The 13342-nt window shown below is 46.5% G+C and overlaps 1 protein-coding gene across 1 annotated transcript in view; it reads right to left on the minus strand.

The window, feature by feature from the left end:
- Positions 1 to 7115: 7115 nt before the first annotated feature.
- LOC120999036 (kyphoscoliosis peptidase-like) overlaps positions 7116 to 13342 on the minus strand; it is a 69859-nt gene continuing 63632 nt past the window's right edge. Inside the window, exon 9 of the mRNA XM_040429913.1 lies at positions 7116 to 7287. Coding sequence (XP_040285847.1) covers positions 7116 to 7287 — 172 coding nt within the window. The remainder of the gene's footprint in view (positions 7288 to 13342) is intronic.

Raw genomic sequence — 13342 nt, forward strand, 5'->3', positions numbered from 1 at the left:
ACTTATTCTGTGCTGACATGAAGCCAGATTCTCTGTTACGCGACCTCTCTCCTCTGCCTGGGTGCCTGGGCCTAAATATGTGACAGTGGCCTGTTCTAGTGGTGGGTGATGTGAAGCCTGATTCTCTGCTATCACATGAAGACAGATTCTGCGCTGACATAAGGCCAGATTCTCTGTTACGGGACCGCTCTCCTCTGTCTGGGTGCCGGGGCCTAAATGTGTGACAGTGGCCTGTTCCAGTGGTGGGTGACGTGAAGCCTGATTCTCTGCTATGACATGAAGACAGATTCTGCGCTGACATAAGGCCAGATTCTCTGTTATGGGACCGCTCTCCTCTATCTGGGTGCCGGGGCCTAAATGTGTGACAGTGGCCTGTTCCAGTGGTGGGTGACGTGAAGCCTGATTCTCTGCTATGACATAAAGACTTATTCTGTGCTGACATGAAGCCAGATTCTCTGTTACGCGACCTCTCTCCTCTGCCTGGGTGCCTGGGCCTAAATATGTGACAGTGGCCTGTTCTAGTGGTGGGTGATGTGAAGCCTGATTCTCTGCTATCACATGAAGACAGATTCTGCGCTGACATAAGGCCAGATTCTCTGTTATGGGACCGCTCTCCTCTATCTGGGTGCCGGGGCCTAAATGTGTGACAGTGGCCTGTTCCAGTGGTGGGTGACGTGAAGCCTGATTCTCTGCTATGACATGAAGACTTATTCTGTGCTGACATGAAGCCAGATTCTCTGTTACGCGACCTCTCTCCTCTGCCTGGGTGCCTGGGCCTAAATATGTGACAGTGGCCTGTTCTAGTGGTGGGTGATGTGAAGCCTGATTCTCTGCTATCACATGAAGACAGATTCTGCGCTGACATAAGGCCAGATTCTCTGTTACGGGACCGCTCTCCTCTGTCTGGGTGCCGGGGCCTAAATGTGTGACAGTGGCCTGTTCCAGTGGTGGGTGACGTGAAGCCTGATTCTCTGCTATGACATGAAGACAGATTCTGTGCTGACATAAGGCCAGATTCTCTGTTACGGGACCTCTCTCCTCTGCCTGGGCCTAAATGTGTGACAGTGGCCTGTTCCAGTGGTGGGTGACGTGAAGCCTGATTCTCTGCTATGACATGAAGACAGATTCTGCGCTGACATAAGGCCAGATTCTCTGTTACGGGACCGCTCTCCTTTTTCTGGGTGCCGGGGCCTAAATGTGTGACAGTGGCCTGTTCCAGTGGTGGGTGACGTGAAGCCTGATTTTTTGCTATGACATGAAGACTGATTCTGCGCTGACATAAGGCCAGATTCTCTGTTACGGGACCTCTCTCCTCTGCCTGGGTGCCTGGGCCTAAATGTGTGACAGTGGCCTGTTCCAGTGGTGGGTGACGTGAAGCCTGATTCTCTGCTATGACATGAAGACTGATTCTGCGCTGACATAAGGCCAGATTCTCTGTTACGGGACCTCTCTCCTCTGCCTGGGTGCCTGGGCCTAAATGTGTGACAGTGGCCTGTTCCAGTGGTGGGTGACGTGAAGCCTGATTCTCTGCTATGAAATGAAGACAGATTCTGCGCTGACATAAGGCCAGATTCTCTGTTACGGGACCTCTCTCCTCTGCCTGGGTGCCTGGGCCTAAATGTGTGACAGTGGCCTGTTCCAGTGGTGGGTGACGTGAAGCCTGATTCTCTGCTATGACATGAAGACAGATTCTGTGCTGACATAAGGCCAGATTCTCTGTTACGGGACCTCTCTCCTCTGCCTGGGTGCCTGGGCCTAAATGTGTGACAGTGGCCTGTTCCAGTGGTGGGTGACGTGAAGCCTGATTCTCTGCTATGACATGAAGACTGATTCTGCGCTGACATAAGGCCAGATTCTCTGTTACGGGACCTCTCTCCTCTGCCTGGGTGCCTGGGCCTAAATGTGTGACAGTGGCCTGTTCCAGTGGTGGGTGACGTGAAGCCTGATTCTCTGCTATGACATGAAGACTGATTCTGTGCTGACATGAAGCCAGATTCTCTGCTATGGCATGAAGAGACTGATTCTGTGCTGACATGAAGCCAGATTCTTTGCTATGGCATGAAGAGACTGATTCTCTGCTGAGGTGAAGCCAGATTCTCTGCTATGGGACCTCTGTCCAATTGATATTGGGTCATTTTTATTTTTTTTATTTTAATTTTAATTCATTTCCCTATCCACATTTGTTTGCAGTGGATTTACCTACATGTTGCTGCCTTTTGCAGCCCTCTAGCTCTTTCCTGGGCTGTTTTACAGCCTTTTTAGTGCCCAAAAGTTCGGGTCCCCATTGACTTCAATGGGGTTCGGGACGAAGTTCGGTTCAGGTTCGGATCCCGAACCCGAACATTTCCGGGAAGTTCGGCCGAACTTCTCGAACCCGAACATCCAGGTGTTCGCTCATCTCTAGTTACAACGCTTGCATAATTCCGTAGGCCAGGAGACATTGATGTCCATGAGTTGTGGGCTCGCCCGACCACCACACACTGATTGAAAGGTTTCCCCTAATAAACAGTGATAAATTTGGAGTGAAATTAATTAGCATGGCTAACCATGGCCAGAATGTTGTAAAGCCATATTTTGTGACTTTTTGAAGCCAGAATTCTGGAGTGTAGGGCATAATAAATTCCCACACACTGTGTTTGGAGATATAGTCAGTAGCATAAGTCATCTTATACATCGCACTAAACATGTTTTTTGCTGTTGTGCATTCCTTGGAATATTCATATTGTGGTAGGACAGTGTTAATACATAAGGGACAAGATGGTCGGGACTGTTGCCAAAACTGTTTGGGAGACAGTCAGGAGGATCAGACATGGTTTAGCAGACTGAGTACCTTAAATATAGTATGTTGGGGTTTATGTTTGTGAGCTACGATTGATTATAAGACAGTTTATTAAAATAACCCAACCTGTAGTGTGATAAACCACAACAGTGCGAGAATTCTTATTCTCTTCATGCTTCTAGTTTCATACTCTTTCTAAAAGACAGAATCAGGTTTATCGTAGTGCAATTGAAACAGATACCACAGAGATATAGATACTAAGAGATGTCCAACTGTAATGGGAGAAAAGAGACTTGTAAGTGTATAGAGACATGATCTTATGTTTATGACCATGTATGCCTTCTCACCACTCAAACCCTCTGCACATTATACCCCCTACAGTTTGCTTGGTCTGAAATGTATCTACTTCCTACTGTTGACAAATTGCACATGGAGGATTTGTGCTGTTCTACAATATTGAAAATTCCTCCTCAGCCTTACCCTGATAAGCAAGATTGGTAATATCCTCAAAAGCCTAAGGACCTGACCTCCCCACATCTCTGGGATTGTGCTCCTCACTGGTCAGTCTGGAGGAAGAGCACATTTCCAATATGTGTATGTATATATACAGCAGGCTGGGTCCCAGCCTGCTTTTGTGGGAGGGGCATAGGGTATTTCTTCCCAGCGCGGACTCACCAGGCACGTCGGCATCGCAGTGCAGTGACGTCATCCTTCTGCGACTTCCGGTTCTGGCTCCTCTGGCACGAGCAGAGCAACAGCAGTACGCACCGACCTGTTGGCCCTGCTTTGGTAAGTCAAGCGCCCCTTCCTGGGATCACGGGCAGCCGCTGCCAGTCGGGCGCCCCGCAAAATCCCTGCTTCTGGGCACAACTTTCTTGGCGCAGCGGCCTCCCCAGGTTCCACTCCCTCTTGCCCTATGGTGCTGCGGCTAGGTCCCAGCTTCCGCGCTGTCTTCCTCAATCATGCACCTCACCAAGTTTTATGAGTTGCAGCATCTATGACCGACCCCCGGTTTCCTCTTCCCCACTGGGCTACCTCCCCCAGGTCCTAGTCCCATTCATCCGCGGGTCTGGCTCAGTGGAGGCTCCCTCCCATCGGCCATTATCATGCTGCATCTCATCAAGCAGCACTTTCACGGTCACAGGTTGCAAGCAGACTTCGGATTTAAAAAAAAAAGAAAAAAAATTTTTTTCTCCCCTTCTCATCTTTAGCTTACGTGGTTCCAGGTTCACGCAGCACTCATTCAGCATGTGGGTATTTTCCTCAGCAACAGTCTCTATCGCAATTCCATTGCTCGTTCACACTAGCACTGTCTACCCGTCTACCCCATGTTAGTTTTTTCTGTCATCCGCCATACCCAGGTCTTTCGTGTCCTGCTGCCTGATACGTTCAGGTCCTCTTTGTGTCCTGTTGCCCGATATGTTCAGGTCCTCTTTGTGTCCTGTTGCCTGATACGTTCAGGTCCTCTTTGTGTCCTGTTGCCTGATACGTTCAGGTCATGTTGCTGTTTGTTGGCCGTCACGCCCAAGTCATGTCACGTTCCGTTTGACTATTCCGCTCAAGTCACGTCACCCAGGTCCTGTCTCTTTTCACTGTCCTGTCACGCTCAGTCTAGTCGTTCTTCTACTGTTCTCATGTCATTCTCTACTGCCTGTCACGCCAGTCATGTTTTTGTTCTACTTGCCCGCCATGCTCAGGGCTGTCACCTTCTATTGCCTGGCTGCGCCCGGGTCATGTCTTTCTCTATTTTGCCTATCACGCTCAAGTCTTGTTATTTCTACTGCCTGGTACGCTCAGGTCACGTTGCTTCTGTACCTGTTTCATGCTCAAGTCATGTCATTTCTATTACCTGTCACGCTCAGTTAATGTCGTTTCTATTGCCTATTACGCTCAGGTTTTGTTGCTCTCCGTTGGTCACGTGGCCCCACTGCCTGCCACATTTCAGTCCAGCGCTTGCATCCAGTGGGGTTTTCGTCATCTGGTGCGTCCCGGGCCACGGTCATGTCGCAGGGCCCGACACTTCCAAGTCACCTGATACGTTCAGGTCATGTCTGTCTTCTACCTGATACGCTCAGGACACATTTGTTTCACCTGATACGTTCAGGTCATGTCATTCCCTTCGCCTGATATTCGTCAGGTCGTACCGTGTTCCTCTGCCCGATATGCTCGGGTCGTCTGTGTTTTCTGTTCGCCTGATACATTCGGGTCGTCTTGTGGTCCACTGCCTGATACGCTCAGGTCATGTCATGTCCTCACCTGATACGTCCAGGTTACGTCGTCTCGTCCACCTGTCCCTTGGTCCAGTCTATGTTTTTCCGCCTGATCCACTAAAGTCATGCCAAACTTTAGTTATGTCTTCTTTCCACCCATCACGTCACCTATTGCACAGGGTTCTCTTGTCTCGCCATCACGTTCACCTCATCTTGCTTCTCAGCGCCAACCTCCAGGCTGCATCCCTGTTCTCCAAGCCCCATCATCCAGCACGGTTTAAACATTTTTCGTGGATTGCCTGACACGCTCAGGTTGTCGTTTCTTTTTCTCTTCGTTCAGGTTTTCATCTCTCCCTAACCGTCACACTCCGTCCATACGTAAGTCTCCCTATCAGAATGTTCTGGGCGCATCCTTTCACACAGGTACCAGTTAAGCTTTCTTCCTTACTTACAAATCTCAGGTTCCCGGGGTTTGAGAAGTTTCATCCTCATTGTGGCCATATCCAGGCTGTTTCAACTACTGGCAGTCAATCCTCTAAAAGATCCGTTCTAATCTATCCTTGGCTTCAGGTAAGGTTAAAAACATGGGGGTTTGTCACTTCACTTCAGGTCCTCCCAACAGGGTCCGGCTCAAACGGTGTGCCCACACTCACAGCGGTACCATGTCTCACGTCTCCGACATAGAAGAGTCAATGTAAATTCCAGAGTCAGCAATCTCCGAACCAGCCAGCCGCGCATCATACAGAAATTGGACTATCCCCAAGTTAATTTCCGAACTCAAAAAAAGGGGGATCCGCCACTCTGCTTCAGCGCGAAAAGCTGAGCTATATCGGTTGCTCTTTCCTGAACCACCCAGGGGCCCCGATGAGCAGGTGTCCATGTCCACCATCCAGTTATCCCTGACCCAACTACATGCCACCATCAATAATCTTTCATCATCAATTTCCGATATTGATACCAGGCTTCAGGCCATCGAAAACAAGGATACCACGTCTCCTCCTCCCCCAGAGCCCGAAGCTGGTCCTTCCACTTCCCGTTCCTCCTCCCCAGGTACGGGTCTCAGCATTCCCAACATCGCCCCCGCTTTCTTTGTACCAGAAAATATCAGGCGAGATATATTGGCAGGGAAAGACATCAATCTAGCTGCTATCCTTATTTCCACCCATGACACAGTTGAGAATAAGACGATTGCCTGTGGTGATGTATTGGTCGCGCTCAAATCAAAGGACGCCCGCCTCAATAGAAAACTCACTATCCCTGAATTCATGCTAACCTTTAGTCTATACCGGGATATTGTGTGCTCCGCACATCCCCACAGGAGGGAAGAATTAGACATTTACATGTACAGGACCACAGAGCTAGGTTACAAATACGGCGGTTTTTCTTTTTACGACTACCACCAGTCGTTTTCGGCAAAGGCAGCAGCGGCCTTTCTCCAGTACCAGCACGTCACAAATTGGGCCGTCCTTGACATGGAGCTCTTCTGCAGGCATTTTGCCGGGCAAAAAGCCCCACCATGTTCCAACTGCCAGTCAGTCCTCCATTCCTCCGACTGATGCCCCCACATCACTGCCCCCCCTTCCAAGGCTGACCACCAACACCGGAGCACCAAAATCCAACCCATTCACGGACAAACTCGGACGTCCCATCACCTTCCTAGGCAAAAACCTAATTTGTAATAATTTTAATCTAGGCTTTTGTAGTTACGATAAATGCAAAGCACTACATATTTGCTCCATTTGTTTCAGGGCCCACCCCCAGTCCTCCTGTTCCCAGCGAACTGCCAAGCGCTTCTGACTAACCGACATCAACATTGATCTATTACTCTCCCTTCTCCAAGACCATCATGACCCTGATTTTGTCCAGTTCCTTATACATGGTTTCACCGAGGGCTTTTACACTGGGCTAGTCACCCTTCCACGGGTCACTTGGGAATGCCCTAACCTCCTATCTTCTTTGGCAGACCCTGTGTCAGTTGACAACCTGTTGAATGTAGAATTTCAGAAAGGTTTCATGATTGGTCCGTTTCCAGAATCTCCCTTTCACGTTCACCGTGTTAGCCCCATAGGCCTAGTATCCAAAAAGTCTTCAAATAAAAAGAGATTAATTTATGACTTGTCTGCTCCTCATGCATCCAGAACCCCTAGTCTAAACTCTCTGGTCCCGTCAGAAGAGTACTCCATGCAGTACTCTTCATTGGACAAAGCCATACAGCTGATCCTACAGGTCGGAGCAGGGGCTTGGTTGTCAAAGGCAGACATCTCAGATGCCTTCAAGCTGCTACCAATCCAACCACACCTGTGGAAGTTTTATGGCATCAAATGGAGAGAACTGTATTATTTCGCCACCCGCTTGATGTTCGGATCAAAGAGCAGCCCCTGGCTCTTTGATCAGTTCGCCCAAGCGCTTCATTGGATCCTAGTCAATCATGCCCCATTGTCCGAGGGTAATCCACTATTTGGACGATTTCCTGCTCATTGAGCACGCAAATCACGTCCCAGATAGGTTGGATAGCCTACTCAGCCTGTTCAGCAGATTGAACGTCCCAGTAGCCCCTTCAAAGGTAGAGGGACCTTCCAAGGTAATCACCTTCTTAGGTATCACCCTAGATACCATCAAAATGGAGGCCAGACTTCCAACCAGGCTCAAGGAAATTAACCAGGCTCAAGGAATCAGTAGCCAGGTTTGTGGGTACTCGAACAGTGTCAAAGCTTGAACTCCAATCTTTGTTGGGGTCTTTCAACTTTGCCGCCAGGATCATGCTGCAGGGCAGATCGTTCATCTCCGGACTACTCAGACTCCTACCAACGGCCTCAGATCAGCATTCCCTCGTCCATTTAGATCACAATGCATTGGCAGACCTGGCCATGTGGTCATTCTTCTTGTCCAGTTGGAATGGCATCTCACTTTTCGTTCCTCAATGGAATGACACCTCCCCAATAGTGTTTTCTGATGCCGCCGCATCCCTCGGGTTTGGAGCCATTTGCGGGGATCAGTGGTTCGCCGGTCCTTGGCCCTCGCAAATCTCTTCAGACCAGGAGGCTGCCAAATCTTCTCCCCTTCTTGAGGTATACCCCATCGTAGCAGCTGCTCAGGTCTGGGGTCAGTCATGGAAAAACATGCCAGTATGTTTCATGACAGATAATCAAGCGGTAGTCGACATCCTCACCAGAGGTAGGTCCAGTTCCCCCAAGGTCATGCGTCTAGTTCGCAGACTCACCTGGTTTTCCTTGCAGTTCAATTTTCACATCATCTGTAGGCACGTGCAGGGTAAGAAGAACATCGCAGCCGATGCCCTTTCACGTTTAAATTTCAATTTATTTTTTCAGGTCATGCCAGGAACTCGGAGAGTCGGAGTCAACCCTCCAGGTTTTGAAGCCCTGATCATGGATTAGATAGATACATTTCCACAGCCCACGGTCTCATCCGCAAGTCACTCTCGGCCAATTCAGCTAGGAACTACCAAACCGGGTGGAACACCTTTAAACGATTTTCATGTCTTCATCCTAGGGGGGACAAGGACAAGGTCTCGTTAGTCTTGGCTTTCTTGGCATACTGCCATAAAGAGCTCAGGTTGTCTCATAACACCATCAGACTCTATCTAGCAGGCATCCAGCATCACTACATGATCAAACATCCCAGTCACATCTCCTTTTTTTCTTCCCAGGCTGTCAAGGCTGTCTTAAGAGGTATTCAGAAGCTCTCCTCACTGTCCACTCCCTCCAGACAGCCAGTCACAGGGGAATTATTTCAAAAAATTTCTGCCGCCCTAGATGGTAATCCTTTCGGGCCATTTAAAAGCTTGATCCTTAAGGCCGCCCTCTACCTCAGCTTTTATGGGTTCCTCAGACCAGGGGAGTTCTGCTGCACCTCAGCTCAGCATCTAGGTCCAGCAATAAGCCAGCTCCACCATAGACTTGATCACTTCATTTTCCTCCTACCCACCTCGAAAACCTCCCAGGTCGGCCCGCCGGTTCAGATCGAATATTTCAAAACCTTTAACCCCTGGTGCCCAGTGGCAGTGTTAAACAAACTGCTCACCATACTTGGTGATAGAACACCAGACAGTCCCCTGCTGCCATTTCCCGTGCTCTCACTCACTTCTGCACAGTTCATCAAACACGTCCGCTCTCTAGCTTCAAGTCTAGGGTTCCACGCCACCACCATATCCGGGCACTCCTTCCGGATCGGGGCCGCATCCACGGCATCCAAACACGGCGTCCCAGCCCATATAATCCGTAAAATGGGGTGGTGGCGATCATCGTGTTTTTCTCGCTACATACCACATCCGCAAGTCGAGATCGCCAAAGCTTTTTCAAACTTGGTCTTGTAATTAATTACTCAATAAATTTGCCTAAATTCATGTTTTGCCCCCTTTTCTTGGCTTACCCACGTACATGGCTAAAGGCACACCACTAGCCAATTTTAGGTATAATAGTAATTGGTTCACTCACCTTCGTCCAGTACTCCTCCCGGAGCCTTGACCACAAATATATATATATATTTCCTCCAAAAGTGGGGGGAACTGGCAGTGCGTCTTATGGGGCGAATGCTGCCATTTTTTCTTTGCCAACACTGATACATCACCATGTATCAGCGGGGAGGGAAGAGGGGCTGGAGGCAGGCAACTTGTGTTGGAATCGCAGCGGGGCCCGGTGCAGTCACTGTTCTCTATTACAACGGGCCCTGCTCACAGCAGTATTCATTAAGTGAAGTCATGGGTAAGGCTTTGTTAAAGTATAGCAATCCTCTGCAGCAGTAGCGCACGTAGTACTCACTATGAAATTCCCGTAGCAGGCAGGCTGGCCGGTGACTTACTTTCTCATGCGCATGCTCCTCCCACTTTATGAATGAAGCAGGTCGGAGCAGGCGCGTGACTGAGTGAGTGACATTACACTGCAGGCCGCCCTGCCTGCTACGGGAGTTTCATAGTGAGTACTACGTGCGATACTGCTGCAGAGGATTGCTATACCTTAACAAAGCTTTACTCATGACTTCACTTAATGAATACTATTGTGAACGGGGCCCGGTGTAATAGAGAACAGTGACTGCACCGGGCCCCATCGCGATACAAACACAAGTTTCTGGCCTCCACCCCCTGTATTGAGGGGTCACTATTTACACAGGGACAGTGTTGTGGGGGGATGTTATAAGATACTATATATGTGTCAACCACTGATCCCCCCATAGCAGTGTCATCCACAGATCCCCCCATAACAGTGTCATCCACAGATCGCCCAGAAATGTGTCATCCATAGATCCCCCATAACAGTGCATCATTCACAGATCCCCTCCATAACAGTGTCATCCACAGATCCCCCATAATAGTGTCATCCACAGACCACCATTAGTTCAAAACCCACTAAAAGCACAACTTTTGGTTCAAAATATTTTTTTTCTTATTTTCTTCCTCAGAAACTTAGGTGCGTCTTATAGGGCGAAAAATACAATTTTATATATATATACAGTACAGACCAAAAGTTTGGACACACCTTCTCATTCAAAGAGTTTTCTTTATTTTCATGACTATGAAAATTGTAGATTCACACTGAAGGCATCAAAACTATGAATTAACACATGTGGAATTATATACATAACAAACAAGTGTGAAACAACTGAGAATATGTCATATTCTAGGTTCTTCAAAGTAGCCACCTTTTGCTTTGATTACTGTTTTGCACACTCTTGGCATTCTCTTAATGAGCTTCAAGAGGTAGTCCCTTGAAATGGTTTTCACTTCACAGGTGTGCCCTGTTAGGTTTAATAAGTGGGATTTCTTGCCTTAAAAATGGGGTTGGGACCATCAGTTGCGTTGAGGAGAAGTCAGGTGGATACACAGCTGATAGTCCTACTGAATAGACTGTTAGAATTTGTATTATGGCAAGAAAAAAGCAGCTAAGTAAAGAAAAATGAGTGGCCATCATTACTTTAAGAAATGAAGGTCAGTCAGTCATCCGAAAAATTGGGAAAACTTTGAAAGTAAGGGCTATTTGACCATGAAGGAGAGTGATGGGGTGCTGCGCCAGATGACCTGGCCTCCACAGTCACCGGACCTGAACCCAATCGAGATGGTTTGGGGTGAGCTGGACCGCAGAGTGAAGGCAAAAGGGCCAACAAGTGCTAAGCATCTCTGGGAACTCCTTCAAGACTGTTGGAAGACCATTTCAGGGGACTACCTCTTGAAGCTCATCAAGAGAATGCCAAGAGTGTGAAAAGCAGTAATCAAAGCAAAAGGTGGCTACTTTGAAGAACCTAGAATATGACATATTTTCAGTTGTTTCACACTTGTATGTTATGTATATAATTCCACATGTGTTAATTCATAGTTTTGATGCCTTCATAGTCATGAAAATTAAGAAAACTCTTTGAATGAGAAGGTGTGTCCAAACTTTTGGTCTGTATTGTATATAAACTTTTTTTTGTAATTACACATTTATTTTGTGCCATACATTTTTTACAATTGCTAAAAAATATATAAAATATATAAATCTAATTTAACCTCTATTTCTGAAAAAGTTTGTGATGGGATTTGAACTCACAGCTTCCGCCTCACAGCCCAGAACTTTAACCACTACACTATATAGACTTCTACTGTGTAGGTCTTAGTAGAAGAGACATGCTTGCTCAACACTAAAATTTAACTAAATTTACCCAAAAAACTAACAAAATGAAACTTAGTAAAACAAATGCCATATGCTTATTGACCCTTATTATATCAGTTATTTTAAATATAAAAACATTTACTCCAACAATGCAAATGACTAATGTAAGTTCACTCGAAAAGATCCCCAAATTTTTTTTATTCTATGTTGAGGTAAATTTGTAATTGTAATCAATATAACATACCGTACACCAAAAACTGGCTCAAAGTGGCTGGAGTATTTATTAAAATATTTTATATAAGGTAATCTCATGCGCATAATACAAAAAATTATTTAAAAAATTGCATAAAGCAAATTATCACAAATATAAAAGTTTGTATACAGTCCTGGTCCCTATAAGTAGCTGTATGTGGAGCCCTCACTTATACGGTTCCTGCAATATAATGTAATATTTTAAAAATTCTAAAATTATTATATATCCATCCTCATGGCTCCAACTATACGTCCTTAGTCACAGCAAGGTCAGTAACGGTTAATCAGTGTACCACAATGTGATGACTTATACCCACTTGATTATAGTCAGTTATTAGGCTTCCAAATGATGAAACAAGGTGTATGACAGCATCAGTGCTAGAAAGCACATCTCACCCTCCTTGCTGTACGTCACAGCAGTTGCTCTTGGAGTTGCAGGGCTGTGCTGGCGTCTCAGGCGCGGGATGTTTATTTTTGTCCCTTTCCTTCTGTGGTTGAGCGCTGTTTCCAAAGTGCATGCGCTGTATATTCTTAGGACCGCCGGGCTCAGATTGCCATGAGTGAGGTCGTCACTGATTAATGTAAATAAGAGCCATCGGGTGAACACTAAATATTGCTATTATCGAATTTCCCACCAGATGCGTTTCGGAACACCTTTGTTCCATTTTCAATGGTGACAACCTAGAAATTTTTTATTTTAGGTCACAGGAGTACGGGCCTTAAAAATTAGGCATTCACCTAACATAACATAAATTGTGATTATGTGGCTTGAGGTACTTTATGCGGTCACTGAATAGCAATTTTACTGTAGCCCACTTTTTTTTTACTTTTTGGGGGGAGCAACTGTAATATCACACCAGTAGAAATTATTTGTTCCAATGGCGTTTGTCACTATCTGTAGCTGAGGTAACGCAGCTAAACCGCAAACAAATGCTGCACCACCCAACTGCACTATATAGAAAGTATATCATTGGTATATAACACCCCTGCTTCAATCAGTTTTTTTGGGGGGCAACTGGTATATCACACTAGTAGAAATTATTTGTTCCAATGGCGTTTATCACTATCTGTAGCTGCAATAATGCAGGAAAACTGCAAACAAATGCTGCACTACTAAATGCACTATATAGAAAGTATATTATTGGTATATAACACCCCAGCTTCAATCTGTTTTTTTTGGAGGGCAACTGGTAAATCGCACCAGTATAAATTATTTGTTCCAATAGTGTTTGTCACTCTGTGTAGCAGCAAAACTGCAAACAAATGCTGCACTACCCAAATGCACTATATAGAAGTATATTATTGGTATTTAACACCCCTGCTTTAATCACTTTTTTGGGGGGGCAACTGGTAAATTAAACCAGTAGAAATGTTTTGTTCCAATAGCATTTGGCACTCTGTGTGGCTGCAGTATCGCAGCAGAACCGTGCACAACTGTTGCACAATACAATTGCACTATAATATACTTTCTATGTTAGAAAGTATATTATAAGTATATT

Source organism: Bufo bufo, chromosome 4, assembly GCF_905171765.1.
Source record: "Bufo bufo chromosome 4, aBufBuf1.1, whole genome shotgun sequence".
NCBI classification, from domain to species: domain Eukaryota; kingdom Metazoa; phylum Chordata; class Amphibia; order Anura; family Bufonidae; genus Bufo; species Bufo bufo.